This window comes from Lissotriton helveticus, chromosome 8 (genome assembly GCF_964261635.1).
Source record: "Lissotriton helveticus chromosome 8, aLisHel1.1, whole genome shotgun sequence".
In the NCBI taxonomy this organism is placed as follows: domain Eukaryota; kingdom Metazoa; phylum Chordata; class Amphibia; order Caudata; family Salamandridae; genus Lissotriton; species Lissotriton helveticus.
In genome coordinates, this window is record NC_136069.1 from 330,240,754 (window position 1) to 330,257,795 (window position 17,042).

Sequence of the window (17,042 nt, forward strand, 5' to 3'; positions counted from 1 at the left end):
TATCAGGATGTCAAAAGTTTCCTGTAGCCACTCATATAGTTTTTGAACATAATGAATTGTTTCCAGATTTGTACTTCATGTTAATTGTGTTTCTAAGTGTTCCAAATTGACTTTGTTCCACAACCGATAGGTGGATAGATGTAAGGTAGTTTTAGGTGAGTCGCTTAGTGTTGTTTTATGTTGGAAAGCAAGCAAGTGGTGGTCTGACCATGTGACTGGAGTTATAGTATGAAAGGTAACTAGTTCACTCGTAGCAAAAATGAAATCTAGGATATGTCCAGCGGTGTGTGTTGGTTTGTGGACAATCTGATTCAGGTTCAGTGCATTTAGGCCAGTGATTATTGTTTTTGGATGGGTCATATTGGGTTTGTCAAACCAAACGTTGAGGTCACCCAGAACGCATAGGTTGGAGTGAATTTTTATCAGGTTTCAAACTATGTCTAAAAGGGCGTCTGGGACTGTCGCCTTGCTAGGTGGAGATCTGTAAAGGAGCAGGCAGTTACAGGAGGAAGACGGTGTATGATTGCATCTTGTTAGAAGAGCCTCAAAATTCTTTATGGAGATGTCAATTTTAGTGATATGTATTGTTTACCTGAATACAACAGCTAGACCACCTCCTTTTTTGGCTATACGATTTTGGGTGATTGTTTGATAGCCTAGAGGAATGGCTTCATGCAGGAATGGAGCCATATCATCTCCCAACCATGATTCGGTTATGAATAGTATGTCTGGTTTTGCAACTGTGAGAAGGTTGTAGATGTGATGTTTGTTTTTAGAGAGGGATCGAGCATTTATTAGTAGACAGTTTAGAGAGTGGCCTTTGGTGATAGTGAGAATTTGTTTTGTAGATGAGTGATCAGTATTGTGTGGGTTTGTAGCAGGTGTGTTTTTAGTGCTGGCATTAGCTGTATTAGGAGAGCAATAGTGTAGCGGTTCTGTATCATGTTCCTTATCCAGCATGCTCAGAAGGCATTTTGATGGGTCTGCGTGTGTAGGTGGTGGAGATGGTGTTTGAGAGTGAGTTGGAGTGCTCTGTTGTTTTCGTGGTGTAACATTGTTGTGCAGTAGACATGGGGAAGTGAAATGGCATGTCGCTTATATTGTTTGTGTGTGTTTAAGGCGGAAGGTGTATGAGTCAGGGGTGGTGGTGCAGCATGTGGGTCATGTAGTAAGGTTCTAAATTGTCCAATGGATGAGAGGTAGTTGGAAGAGAGTTGCTGTGATGCTGTATCTGTGTTAGGTGTGGTAGAAGAGAGACAGCTTGGCATTGGAGTTGGTTCCTTTGTGTGGTTTGAAAGGTGGGTGTATGTTTGTATTTTGTGATGGTAAGTATTATGAGATGTTGCGCTTTGAAGATCTTGTTGTGCTGGTGTGTGTGATCTGTTTTGTTTTTGAGGAGTAGTGAAAAGGGGTGCTGATGTATATGTTTCATGAAATGGATTTGGTTGTATAGTATTGTTTGTGAGAGGAGGTTGTAAGGTAGAGGGGGTGGTGATGTGTTTATGAGTAGAGTGTATGTTGTGTGTATTAGGGAATGAAGTAGAGGTAAGAGTATTGGTCTTAGACTGGTTTGTTGAAAAAGTTACAAAGTGTGGTGGAGTGCAGTGTGTGTGTTAGTGTTATTATGGTAGTAGGGAAAGGAGGGTATTTGTTGGACAAATGATGGAAGGAGGATTATATGTTTATTAGTGATAAAAGGCAGTCTGTAAGGTGTAATTACAGCAGGGAGAGTATGTCTGGATGGGATGTAGTTATGTATGGTGCCGATTGGCGTTGTGTTAGTGATGAGTGGATTGGTTAGTGGTATAGGATAGAGTTGTGTACTGTTTGTAGGTGATGGTGGATATGTGTGGTAGTTGGGCTAGTAGGGTGTATAGATGTGGTTTGGTTGGGTTTGTAGTGCATGCTGGTACATGAATTTCTGCATAGGGTTGTGCGTGGTGTACATTTGGTGTGAGTGTGTTGCTCTGTTTGTGGATGGTGTAGGCAGGGTATTTCTAAATGGGAACATGGGCAGCATTTCTGGCCCTGGCCAGTCTCAACAGGCTCAAACAGGCAACTGCCCTTGTCCTCTCTGCCCTTAACAGGCTCAAATAGGTAACTGCCCTTGTCCTTGACGCCCGGGCTTAGACGCCCTAACCCGTGGCTTTTTATAGCCCTAGTAATCAGGTGACCCCTTCAGCCAATGGGAACCCTAGCCCTAACACTATCCAATCACAAGACTAGCCCAAAAATTCTAGAACCAATAGGAGACCAGGACCTTACAGCCAATCTTATCCCTAGTCCAAGCAATCAATCAGTTCACAAACCCTGATCTCTACGTCCAATAGAGGCCCTAGCCCTACCAGTAGTCCCAACCCAAGTACAAGCAACCAATGGCACGGGAAGCCCTAGTCCCTACTTCCAATAGAAAGCCTAACCCTACTCTTAGTTCCACACTTAGTCCAGTAACCAATCACACCAGAAGCCCTAATCGCTACTTCCAATTAAAGGCCTTGATGGAGCAAGGGAGTGACAAAAATGTTTGTGTACGCCTTATGAAATTAATTTCCCATAACTATAACATGTATTAATCAAGTGGAGTGTTAAACTAATCAACAAAAAGAAAAAACACACAGAAAAGTACATGTGGGACACTAATTTGCTTGTGTTGCAAACCGTAATACCTTAATCATGTGAAATCGTCATACTAATATAGTGCAATAATGCTTCTAAGTAAGCAGAGCTATGGATGTATGCTTATTGTAAGTATTTTCGTGGCAAAACAAACAAAATTGGTAAGTAAACAATGCATTTTTGTGGCTTCCTGCTAGATTATCATTAACAGGGTAAAACTTAGAACGGTGGGAGGTAAACAGAAGGGCTTTACTTCGAAATCTAACGTTTTTTGTGTTTGTTTCTGTATTAGTTCCCATTGAGGGCCGTGCGGCCTAAAATAAAAGAGGTTTTGCGAGACTCCGAAAGAGTATGACTCTACGCATGCGCGACTGTGCTTGAGAGATGTATGAGCGGCCTGTGCCTGGGCTGCTGATGTCAAGGTCAGCGTGACACGGAAAAGTGGATTGATGCCAAAGAGATGCTCCAGTTGTGACCCTGGGAAAATTGATTGAAGAAATCGACATAAAGGACAGGATGATGAGTATTGAAAAATGAACAATTATGACCACATGATTAATATGGAAATGACTCTGCAAATTTGGACAATGAGGAGATGAGGTGATCTTCACCACCCCTCGAATGGACCAATGAGAAATGAGTATGGACCCTAAAGTTTCAAATTTTAGCTAGTTAGTGAAAAAGGGTATAAAAGAGGCTGTTCGAAAAAGAGAAAAAAAGCTGTTCCTGAATTTATTTTCGCACCACGACATTCTGTCGGAATGAATGATTTTTGGGTGCAAAAGACTTTGAAATGTTTACTGGTTTTAACTTTTGACGGGGTATAGAATTGAATGCGGAGTAGATGTCGAGGAAGATTGAGAGGCTGATTTGGGAACCTGTGTTGTTTATTCCTGTTCTTTTCTTCATGATAAAGAAGATCAGTAATATGACTTCCAAATTTCTTATTTCTAAACTGTTTTACTAATAAATGTAAAATGTATTAAATTCATTTTTCCCTTCTTGAATAATTAATAAGAAATGTTTTAATAAAATTTATGAATAAAGGTTAGAAGTTTATACTTAAAGTCCTGACAAATAATTGAATTAATGAGAGAAAAAATGCGTTAATTACCTGTAACTGCAGTTATCCAGTATTGGTGTCTTTCATAGATTCACATGCCTGAATCATTCCCCGTCGTCGGGATGGGAGTCCCCAGTACATAAAGAAAGTAATGTTCTAATAGACATATAGAGAAATAGTCCTAAGGGCCTCACCTTAGTAACATATCCATGTCCTTTTTACAAAAGGACTGAACTCTAGAGAAGAGCCAATCAGCTACCCCCTCCCTCTAGAACCCCCATGGAAGGAGCCTCAGCCCCTCAGATTTTTGGAACCACCGTGCTAAACAAGCGCATTACTGAGAGAATTAGGTGAGTCCTTCCAGGGGAGGCGGGAGGGTTGCATGTGAATCTATGAAAGACACCAATACTGGATAACTGCAGTTACAGGTAAGTAACGCATTTCTTATCCAGTATTAGGGGTGTCTTTCATAGATTCACATGCCTGAATCAGAGTAGCAAGCAATGATAAGCACATTTCGGATGGTATAGAGTTTACAAGTCATCAGATAATAATATCTCAAGTGACCACTAGAAACATTCCATTGTAAGTAGAAATACCATCAAGCAATACAATAAGAAATGTGCGTACATGGAAACGGATGGTGGGATGAAAAGAAGGCTCACCTCTATCGAAATAGATGACGAAGCACTGCTTGTCCCACTGCAGCATCTTTTAAGAGTTCTGTGTCCAGGCAGTAATGCCTGGTGAAGGTATGTGGCGACTTCCATATTGCCGCTCTGCAAATGTTTATGATAGGCACTCCTGCGAAAAGCGCCATGGATGTAGCCATCGCTCTAGTAGAGTGGGCTCGTACTTTAGATTGCAGGGGTTGTCCTCCCTGATCGTGACAGAATAAAATAGCTGCAGAGATCCAGCGAGAAATGCTTTGCTTAGTGAGTGAAAGGCCCTTCGTGAGTCTACTGTAAGCCACAAAGAGCTGGTTGGATTTACGGAAGGATTTTGTCTTCTCCATGTAAAATTTTAGGCAACGTTTAAGGTCCAGAGAGTGTAGCGTTCTTTCTGCTGCAGTCTGGGGATTTGGAAAGAAAGAGCGCAAGACCACAGGCTCGTTGAGATGAAAGTCCGACGGTACTTTTGGTATTAATTTGGGATTTGTTTGCAATATTACCCTGTCTTGCTTGAATTGCAGAAAGGCTTCCTGAATTGAGAAGGCTTGGAGCTCACTTACACGTCTTGCAGAAGTAAGTGCGAGAAGGAGTGCCGTCTTCCAAGAGAGGTATTTCAGATCAGCCCTGTGTACCGGCTCAAAGGGATGCTTCATGAGCTGATTTGGGACTATGTTGAGTTGCCAACTAGGCGATAAAGTCTTCACATGTGAAAAAGTCCTGAAGAGACCTTTAAGAAACTGTTTGATCAATCTGTGAGACCAGAAAGAAGGACCAGTCGGGGATCTTCTATAACAGGATATCGCTGCCAAGTGGACTCTGATGGAGACATGAGCAAGGCCTGAGTTTGCCAGATGGAGAAGGTAAGGCAGTATTTGTTCTGGAGAAGAAGAGAAGGGGTGTATCTTCTGTGTCCAGCACCAAATGCAAAACCTCTTCCATTTTAAAGAGTAAGTCCTGTTGGTACTATCTGCTCGTGCTTGAGCCAAAATAGCCCTACAATCTGGTGGAATATTTAAGCTCTGCAGTTCTATGAACTCAGGAGCCAAGCGGATAATCTGAGAGATGCCAGATTCGGATGCTGGACTTGCTGGTTGTTCATTGTGAGGTGAGAGGGAAACTGCTTCAACCGTATCGACGGTTCCAGAGAAAGTCTGTGGAGTTCCGTGAACCAATGTTGGCGTGGCCAAGTTGGGGCTATGAGAATGAGTGTACAAGGTTCCGCTTTCAATTTTCTTAGGACTCTGGGAATCATTGGAAATGGTGGATAGGCGTACGCAAAGCATTGCACCATGCGATCAACAATGCATTCCCTAGAGACCCTTTCTGGGGATGTCAGCTTGCGAAGTGTTGGCATTTGGCGTTGTCTCTTGTGGCGAATAGGTCGATCAGAGGAGTGCCCCATTGTGAGAAGATCTGGTTGAGGATCTCCTGATCCAGCTCCCATTCGTGAGACGTTGTCTGCTGTCTCCTTAGTAATTCGGCTAACACATTCTTCATGTCTGGAACATATTCCGCTCGAAGGGATATATTATGCAAATTTTCTGCGACTCAAGAGTGAGTGTCAGAGAGCGAGTACCTCCTTGTTTGTTGAGATAGTGCATCGTTGTGGTATTGTCTGTACGAACTAGCACTAGGGAATTTCTGATCCTCGGGAGAAAAGCTTGAAGGGTTAGGAAGACCGCCCGCAGCTCGAGAAGGTTTATGTGAAGCCCTTTTTCGGAGGGGGACCACTTTCCACTTATCTGCCGTTCTTGGAGGAAAGCTCCCCAGCCTTCCAGGGAGGTGTCTGTTGTGATGACCTGTGGTGCAGCTGGAAGCACGTAGGGCAAGCCTCGAGAAAGGTTTGGAAAAGTCATCCACCATTGCAGAGCCTTGGCCATCTGAGGAGTCATTTTTATGATATCGTCGAATGACCCTGTGCACTGGACCCATTGTGCTGAGAGCGCTTCCTGTAGAGGACGCATCCGCAGGCGGCAGTGGGGAACTAGTAGGATACATGATGATGACATTCCAAGTAGAGACTTGAAGAGGCGAACCGTTAAGGTTCTCTTTGAAGCTACGAAAGCTACGAAAGCAGCCAGTGATAAAAGCTTTTCCTTTCTTTCCTGTGATGGAAAGGCTTTCTTCAGTTTTGTGTCGAGGATAGCGCCTAGGAAGTGTACCGCTGAGAAGGGAAGAGAATTGACTTTTCGCAATTGAGTGTAAGACCTAATTGACTGAAAAGTTGCAGACAAGCGTTGGAAGACCTGGACGCGTCTTCTAAAGATGGAGCCTCGATCAGCCAGTCATCCAGATATGGGAAGACTTGATTATGCTGTTGTCTGAGATATGCTGCGACTGGGGAAAGGCACTTTGTAAAGATGCGAGGTGCCGACTTGAGTCCGAAGGGGCAGGACGCGAAATTGAAAGTGTCTGCCCGCTACTGCAAACCTCCGAAATTTTTGTGATTTCTGTGAATCGGGATGTGAAAGTAAGCGTCTTGAAGGTCCAGAGACACCATGTAATCCTCCCCATCCAGAAAGTTGCAAGACCTCCTGGATTGTTACGATACGAAACAACTGTTTCTTTAGGAATTTGTTGAGGCCTCGGAGGTCTAAAATCGGTCTCCACTTCTTCTCTTTTTTCTGAATTAGAAAGAAGCGAGAGTAAAATCCTTTCCCTCGCTGAGATAGAGGGACTTTTTCTATCGCCCCTTTCTGCAGCATAAGAGAAACCTCCTTGAGAAGCCGACGTAGATTTTTGTGAAGCATAGGTCAGGGAGGGGTTTGGGGAGGTATTTGTACAAATTCCAATGAATGGCCGAATTAAACTAATTGTAGGACCCAACGGTCCATGGTAACTTGCTTCAAATTTTTTAGGAAATGGGAAATCTTTCCGGCAATTGTTAAGGATGGAGATGAATTGAAGACTGGCTGAGGTGAAAGGTCATTGCCGATGAGCGTTGCCTCTTCGCTGGCCTTTTCCACGAAAGGACGATTTGCCATAAGAGGACTGTTGATGTTGTTGCTGGCGCTGCTGATACTGTGGTCGATGTTGTTGACCAGACGAATATGATGACCTGTAATGGTATTCCCCTTTAGAATAGTTTTGCCCTCTCCCTCTCTATCCACGAAAGGAAGGACTCTTGTATTGGAGAGTATCCAGTGACCTGGCAGTGTCAGTGTCCTTTTTCATGCTTTGTAGCGCCTAGTCAATCTGCGGTCCAAAGAGAAATTGGCCATCATAAGGCATATCCAAGATCTTTGTTTGGATCTCCGGACGAAAGGAAGTTGCCTTCAACCAACCCGGTCATCTCAGTACCGCTGCCCCGGCAAGTTGGCGAAATCCTGTTGTTGCGATATCCATTGCACAGTCTATCATTTCTGACGCTGAGCGTTCTCCTTCAAGTAGAATCTTTTTTGCCTCTTCCTTTGATTCCTCAGGTAAGGCCGCTAGATATGGGGCTATATCCGCCCATAACTGCCTATTGTAACGTCCCAAAAGCGCTAAGGTATTGGACTCTTTAACCGTCAGTGCAGACATTGATGAAAATCGCTTTCCAATGTTGTCTAATCTTCTGCCTTCTTAATCAGGTGGGGCTGATAACGGGGCAGAAGGATTTTTGGATTTTTTCTGAGCTGCCTGAGTAATTACCGGCTTAGGATGTCCTATCTAACAAGCCGGTGCAGTATCAGGAGCCCTATATTTCTTGTCTAACCGTGGTAACACCGGAGAAACTGAGGAAGGGTTTTGCATAAGTTTAATACCTTGTACACACAGATATTCTATTATTGGTATTGACTTAACCGTCTTCTTATAAGGCTCATTAAATTAAAAAAAGAAGCAGTCCTGCTGGAGAGAAACCATGGGAATTTGGAAGCGTTGAGCTGCTCTCTCCACTACATTATGAAAGCCTCCAATGTCTCTGGGCGGAGAGTCCGCTTGCGTTGGTACTGGAGACGCAGGGCAGGGAATATCATAGTCATTCTATCACACAAGGAAGGGGAGAGGGTCAACACACTACTCTACCACCCGAACCCCCTAAAGTAAATATAATATACACGTAGAGGGGTGGAGAGGAAAGAATCACATGTAACGAAGTGTAAAAGCAGTGACACAATTATGTACTTGGAAAAACTGCCCTCACTCACACACAAATGTGTGTGACATGCTTCATCATAGGGTCTGCTGCGACGCCCAGGCCTAGCCACGCACAGGGCGGAGCTTAGGGAGGGGAAACCTAAAACACAAGGACAAAATACAACACCAGAATGGAAGTGACAACAGTGTTCACAACAAAATGCGTCAGTCCAAGACTGGGTACAGTGATAGAACAAAAAAGTGCAGTCAGAATGGTGAGATTAAAACTGGCTCGTGGATACCTAATTTGCCTTTAATAGTAGGCTCCAAGGTCAGGATTAAAAATAAATTACGGATGGTGGTGTTAAAGAAGGAAATTAGGAACCCCTAACACCCCTCCTCAACTGCTAAAGTCAACATGTTTCGACCTAAGCGTGCCCTCAAATAGTCGGTTACATCGATCTTCTTCAGGACGTCTGGCTGTCCCAGTCTCATACAGTAACCCCCCCTTACCTTAGTCTGGCGCTAAAGAGGTACTAGTAGATTTATCAATCACTTAGGTACAAGTGGAGGGAATTGCGCCAACACAGAAGACATATACGATCTTATTATGTGATTAAACTCGAAATGACCTCTGGGGGGTGGAGTTCCAAGGAACACAACTGTTCCGACGGATAGCTCTGTCACTACTTGTGCCCCTCTCAAAGACGCCGCGTCGCAGCAGACCCGATGATGAAGCATGTCACACACATTTGTGTGTGAGTGAGGGCAGTTTTTCCAAGTACATAATTGTGTCACTGCTTGTACGCTTCGTTACATGTGATTCTTTCCTCTCCACCCCTCTATGTGTATATTATAATAACATAGTCATCCCATTCATCGTGGTTTGACTGAGTGTCTGAATCTCTCCCTCTTCATGATGGTCTTCTTCTTCTTCCTTCTCATCAGTAGAGGACCGGATCCTGATGTACACTTAAAGGTGGAGGCCGAGGTCTTGGTGAGGCAGATACCGCCGAGGTTTGAGGTGTAGGTGACTTTGGAAACCTCTGTTTGTAATCGGTAATTAAGTACCGCAAATCCGAGACCAAAGAGGCTGGAAGGCAAACCATTGGTGGAGGAGGTGGATGGTATTCTTCCTCTTGTTCCTCTTCATCATCATAACTGTCTTGATATTTTACATTCAGCTCCGAGGGACTTGTCGCAGTCTGGAACATGTCCCCTTCATCTGAATCTTCTTCTTCAAGAAGACATGCAGGAGGCAGTGGCTGGACTCTACTGGGCGATGTTAACACCAGCGTCAATGTCTTTTTCGTGATTTTTAAATGCACATATGTGCTTTACAGATCTGGATCCATCATCGTTGACGAGCTTATCGACGGAATGTTGTCGACGGTGGAACGTCGACGGGTGTAATAGCCGGTGAGGTGATCATCGACGGGGCCGTCGTCGATACTGGTGTCGTTGGCCATCTCGTCGACTGTTTCCTCGTCGACAGTGTCTTCGTCGATGGTGTCTTCGTCGTCGTCCTCGTCGATGATGATGGTGTTGATGTCTACGGTATGGCTTCTGACGTCGAGCTCGTCGACGATCCAGTCGTCGGCGATAGCAGTGTCGACAATTGCTTCGACGTCAACGACGTCTTCTTGATGGTTATCGTCGACGACACAATCTTACCTGCCATCGACGATGGGGTCGTAGTCGTCGATGAGGATGACGACGATGCGGTCCACGTGGACACAGTCGTCGTCGACGTAGTCACATACAATGCTGTAGACACAGCTTTCCTCGACTTTGAAGCCGCTGTCATCGACGATGCCGTCGTCGACGGGGTCGAAGTTGGCTTCTTGAAGGTGGGAACATCCTGAGAGGACACCTTCGATGGAATAGCCTTAGGTTGGACCTCTGAAGACTTTTTCAGTGTCTTCTTTTGAGGAGGCTGTGTAGAAGGGCCAGGAGAAGCCACCCTTGGTCTTTTCTGAGAGGCCTTGGAAGAAACTGAAGAGCCTTCACTTTCTTCAGAAGATTCCAGCTGGTCCCTGTCTTTCAACCTCTGAAGCCAGATCAGGAAACGTCCCTCACGATCTTTGAGGGTTTTAGAGGAGAAGGTACGACATACCTTGCAATCCTTAGAGGAGTGGTCTGGATACAGGCAATATAGACAGTCTTTATGTTGGTCATCTATATGCAGCCTTTTCTTCCCACAGGAACCACAGGGCCTAAAAAGACCCTTTTTTTGGTGTCTCAGCCATGAAGATATTAGGAACTAGAATCTAGATATAAACAAATAGCACTAGAGAACACTGGAAACCCAGTGGGAGAAGAAAAACTGAGCAGAGCTCAGAGGAGACTCCCTTAGCACGACGTGCGGTAGAAAATCTGAGGGTCTGAGGCGCCTTCCAGGAGGGTTCTAGAAGGAGGTGATAGCGGATTGGCTCTTCTCTAGAGTTCAGTCCTTTTTACAAAAGGACATGGATATGTTACTACGGTGAGGCCCTTGGGCCTATTTCTCTATATGTCTATTAGGACATTACTTTCTTTATGTACCGGGGACTCCCATCCCAACGACGGGTAATGATTCAGGCAAGTGAATCTATGAAAGACACCCCTAATACTGGATAAATAAAGTTAAATAAAATGGTGAATTAAGCTGGTCTTGATTTCTATCAGCTAACTTCTACTAGCTGGTCCATCGACCAAAATAGTGGGGTGCCTTAATGTTACTATTTATGAATTTAAAAGCCCATGGTGATGTCCATAAAATGCATATGTTTATAATGTATAGATTTTAAAATGGTAGATTAATTAGGGTACTCCACTGTCCAGCAGCTCGTCCTCTAGTTTTCACTGATCTTAGGAGCAGTGTGATTTGTGTGAACGAGTGACTACCGGTGTTATGGGCCCCACCGATGAGTGAAGTGTGATAGCTCCTGAGTATTCGTGATGGTTTGGAGGGGATAAGCAATGTATAGATTCGACAATGTTAATGTATATAGAGTTCAGATGTACAGAAATTATGACTAACACTATATGTTGAGTTTGTATTACGTTATGTGTAGTCGGAATTTTGAAGTTTCTGAGAAGTAGGAAACTGGTTACTCTGTCTGCAGGCAGAGGGGAACGTGTGGCAAGTGTAGTTGCACATTACATAGTCTGTTTCAAAGTGGTAACATCGTCGTGTGTTACAAGTTAGGGAAATAAAAAATCAGTGTAAAAGTGGTGAATGTATAGCGAAGGCAACCTATAAAATCTTGGGCTTAAGCACAGGAATCAAGTGGGTATTCAGATTAAAACTTATCCCTGGGAGAGTAATAAGGCTTTCCCCTAAGCTTGAAAGAAGGTTAAGATAGAGGGAAGTGCTACTTTATCGGCGAAACTAAATTCTGTGGTAGAGAAGAGGTAAGCGCTGTCTACTGGAAATACAGAATTCTTGTATGTTTGAGAAAACTATTACTTTGGTTTTAGTAAAACAGACGAATGGAAATGTTTTGTGCTGTAACTAACTAAATAAAGTTGTGTAAAATATCGAATCACTGCGCCAATACATTTTGTAAAGGAGGGGTCAGCAGAAGCCGGAGCAGGGCTGACGTCAAAAGTGTCGCGCTGGGATAGGTCCGCGTGACTAAAACGCTTTGAGTGCTGATTGGTGCGTTAGAAAAAACTGCACAAGTATAGGTCGAAGCGACTGTGACGTATTCTGTTCTGATTGGTGCGTTAGTGTGAATCGCGCTGTGATAGGTTGGTGTAGCGAGGCAGGTTGAGGAAGAGCGTACGATTGTTTTGTAGCAAGAAATGTTTAGAAAATGGAGTTTTATTAAGGAGAAGAAAGAGCGAAACCTACATGGTTTAAAAAAATTAAGAACATGTTTAAAAAAAGACAAGGAAATAGTTACCAGAGAGGGAAAATTGCTTCCTTCGCCTAAAACTCCTGCATCATATATGATGACAAAATATGGCTATCACACTTCTATTTGGTTAGAGAATTGAGCAAAATATACTAAAAACAATGGAGTATTGGCATTTCAAGAAGTAGGTTCTTTCAGTACAGCGGTTTTGCGAAACTTGAGAGAAAAGATGACAAAGCTTGAACCTAGACCGACTCAATTTGAGGCATTGCAGAATGGGAAGATGAGATGGATGAGTTAGAGAGAGAAAGATTTGATTGTTGTAGAGAACCAAGTTGTAATCTGAAAGGTCTATGGGGAACAACTCATGAGAGTAGAATGAGTACATGGAGAAATGCTGACATGTGGGACGGAATGTATCCGGTGAGAACAGTTGATGAGATTGTAGGACGGAAATGTACGGAGAAAAGGAATAATGTGGAAACGGAGAGAAAGAGTTGTGGGATCAGTGACACCCCCAGCACCTTGACGCCCTAGAGTACTTGTTCGCTCTATACAAGTAGTGGACAAGGAATTTCTAAAGGTAACCCATTTTGCTCCTTCTCACTGCAGTGTCCGTCTCTCCAGCAACATAAACGTAGACAATACACTTCCACTGTCTTGAAGCCTGTCCACATCTCGTTACTTGAGAAACAAAGGGCAACTAAAAACGAAGTATTGAGTCAGTACTCAGACTCAAGAACAAAGCAAGTCCTACTACTACTACAACAACGCATGTTCTACATGCATGCTACAAATGTACTTAAACACACAGGATGTCAGCACAAAGGGCTGGGTTTTACTATAAGAGCAAAGCTTTACGCAAGAGAGTCCAGTAGGCTACACACACATTGACACAGATGAAAAGGTCTAGTCAACTATATGCGATCATAAAACAGAATATGCTTCCACCAGTACCCTATGCACTAAACCCAAAACAAGGACAGGAGTCTTCTATCTGCTCAGAGTGTGGGTTTGGTGCACTGTTTCTGTCACAGAAAAGGTCCTGGACATCGCATTGTCAGGGACAGACCTAGGCCTTTGCACACACACCAGATTGGCATGATGTCACTACCAAAATAAAAGTAAGGATACCAGATACACATGCAGACGGGCACACAGGGGGACTTATATTCGTGTCCCAACAGAAACCAATCCTAGATGCAGAGTGACAGAATGTTTGGCTGATTCTAGAAGCTATCAAAATACTTAACATCACACTATCTCCCATACAATTTTGTTTTCCTTCTACAGCTTTTTTTTTTTTTTTTTTTACAGTTTTACATCTTCAGCTGGCTTGCTATGCCAATAGGCCATTTCTCACTATATTCTAAAAAGCTACATGATAATCTGACCTTGATTTATAACTTTCGATTATTCCCTCTTCTTTCTTTCGAGTTACCCCACCCGTACCTCCATCCTATGCATGTCTTGTTACTATGCGTATATCCTACTCTTAGCTGCATGCTGTGTCCCTTAATCTCCTTCACTGTACTGCCAACATCTCATTTCATACATCCCCTACAACCTAACAATATCCAATCTCCCACCAGCTTATATATTCATCCCGCCAACCATTTGTGTAAACTCAAATAAGCCCCATTAATGGTCCCAGCTACACCCATTAATTTATTCTACCACAAACAAACGGGAGCATATGCATGGAATTATTTCCTTGGGAGCACAACACTAATCCCAATAACCAACAATCATTCATAAGCCACTGGACTCACCATTAACCTTGGTTTCTTGAGTAGCATGCTACTCCAGGAAAGTGCTTTAATGTCTCCTCAGGGGTAGTAAGCACTATATAAATCGAGTTACCATAAAATACAATACAGTGCCATACGTACCTGGCCTGGAAAGCTGCAGGAGCGAGTTGTAAATATCATGGCAATCCCTCTCTCTGGGAACAACAAAATGAAGCACTCGAAAGTTCTTGCACTGAATCACCAAAGGGCACCCGGTTGTTGTCAAAGGGAGTTTTTCCACTGCAGCGATGTGATGATGTAAGATCTGTGGCACAAAGACAGCACGTTCAAGCAACAAACCATTCCTGGTGTCAGCATCACAAATTGATAAAGGCATGTGCACTGGGGGCTTCTTGGGGCTATTTTGTAGAGTCAGGAACAACAACTCCCATTAAAAGTTTGCTTTAAATTAAGGAGTTCATGCACAAACACTTCGTGGGTAAGCAGAAGTTCACATTTTATTATAGATGAATCCAAAATCAAACACCAAACACATCTGTTTGCCTAATATCCAGTAGGGAGAAAATTCTACAACTAAGATTCGCCAAGTACTCCAAGGATAAATGCCATGGTAAGGGTTTGTCATTTTTGGGGGAGTTTTTGCTATAGTGTGATCAAATCCCTGGACCAACAGTATTCAAAAGCACAAAGTATATGAGAGAAAACGTGTAAATCACATGAGAAAATATCATACAGTCGGTATCAATAATACACAGTATTCGAGAGAAACAAACAAAAACAAGCATTTACAATGCAATGGTCTCGGCATCATTAAAGGTAGAGCTATTGGCATTGCTCATGACATTTTTTTTCTTTAAATCATAAATAAATGGCATTGTCATTTACATTGTCAATACACACCACTCTGCACTCAACTGCACTCACCTGCACTGCACTCAACTGCACTCACCAGCACTGCACTCAACTGCACTCACCAGCACTGCACTGCACTCACCTGCACTGCATTCAACTGCACTCACCTGCACTGCACTCAACTGCAATCACCTGCACTGCACTCACCTGCACTGCACTGCACTCACCTGCACTGCACTGCACTCACCTGCACTCACCTGCACTGCACTCACCTGCACTGCACTGCACTCACCTGCACTGCACTCACCTGCACTGCACTCACCTGCACTGCACTGCACTCACCTGCACTGCACTCACCTGCACTCACCTGCGCTGCACTCACCTGCACTGCACTGCACTCACCTGCACTCACCTGCACTGCACTCACCTGCACTGCACTGCACTCACCTGCACTCACCTGCACTGCACTCACCTGCACTGCACTCACCTGCACTGCACTGCACTCACCTGCACTGCACTGCACTCACCTGCACTGCACTCACCTGCACTGCACTGCACTCACCTGCACTGCACTGCACTCACCTGCGCTGCACTCACCTGCACTGCACTGCACTCACCTGCACTGCACTCACCTGCACTGCACTGCACTCACCTGCACTGCACTGCACTGCACTCACCTGCACTGCACTGCACTCACCTGCACTGCACTGACCTGCACTGCACTGCACTCACCTGCACTGCACTCACCTGCACTGCACTCACCTGCACTGCACTCGCCTGCACTGCACGCACTGCACTCGCCTGCACTGCACTCGCCTGCACTGCACTGCACTCACCTGCACTGCACTGCACTCACCTGCACTGCACTCACCTGCACTGCACTGCACTCACCTGCACTGCACTCACCTGCACTGCACTCACCTGCACTGCACTCACCTGCACTGCACTCACCTGCACTGCACTGCACTCACCTGCACTGCACTCACCTGCACTGCACTGCACTCACCTGCACTGCACTCACCTGCACTGCACTCACCTGCACTGCACTCACCTGCACTGCACTCACCTGCACTGCACTCACCTGCACTGCACTGCACTCACCTGCACTGCACTGCACTCGCCTGCACTGCACTGCACTCGCCTGCACTGCACTGCACTCGCCTGCACTGCACTGCACTCACCTGCACTGCACTGCACTCACCTGCACTCCACTGCACTCACCTGCACTGCACTCACCTGCACTGCACTGCACTCACCTGCACTGCACTCGCCTGCACTGCACGCACTGCACTCGCCTGCACTGCACTGCACTGCACTCACCTGCACTGCACTCACCTGCACTGCACTGCACTCACCTGCACTGCACTGCACTCACCTGCACTGCACTCACCTGCACTGCACTCACCTGCACTGCACTCACCTGCACTGCACTGCACCCACCTGCACCGCACTGCACTCACCTGCACTGCACTGCAAATACCTGCACCGCACTGCACTCACCTGCACCGCACTGCACTCACCTGCACCGCACTGCACTCACCTGCACTGCACTGCAAATACCTGCACTGCACTTCACTCTGCACTCACTACTCTGCACTCTGCACTCACTACTCTGCACTCACTACTCTGCACTCACTACTCTGCACTCTGCACTCACTACTCTGCACTCACTACTCTGCACTCACTACTCTGCACTCACTACTCTGCACTCACTACTCTGCACTCACTACTCTGCACTCACTACTCTGCACTCACTACTCTGCACTCACTACTCTGCACTCTGCACTCACTACTCTGCACTCTGCACTCACTACTCTGCACTCTGCACTCACTACTCTGCACTCACTACTCACTACTCTGCACTCACTACTCACTACTCTGCACTCACGACTCACTACTCTGCACTCACTACTCTGCACTCACTACTCTGCACTCACTACTCTGCACTCACTACTCTGCACTCACTACTCTGCACTCACTACTCTGCACTCACTACTCTGCACTCACTACTCTGCACTCACTACTCTGCACTCACTACTCTGCACTCACTACTCTGCACTCACTACTCACTACTCTGCACTCACTACTCACTACTCTGCACTCACTACTCACTACTCTGCACTCACTACTCACTACTCTGCACTCACTACTCACTACTCTGCACTCACTACTCACCACTCACTCCTCT

The 17,042-nt window shown here is 45.1% G+C and overlaps 1 protein-coding gene across 3 annotated transcripts in view; it reads right to left on the reverse strand.

Annotated features, from left to right (window-relative positions):
• Positions 1 to 17,042, reverse strand: part of MTMR6 (myotubularin related protein 6) — a 544,203-nt gene that overhangs the window by 225,238 nt on the left and 301,923 nt on the right. For all 3 annotated transcript variants that reach the window (XM_078657106.1, XM_078657107.1, XM_078657108.1), the window contains one exon: positions 14,144 to 14,306. In XM_078657106.1, coding sequence (XP_078513232.1) covers positions 14,144 to 14,306 — 163 coding nt within the window. The remainder of the gene's footprint in view (positions 1 to 14,143; positions 14,307 to 17,042) is intronic.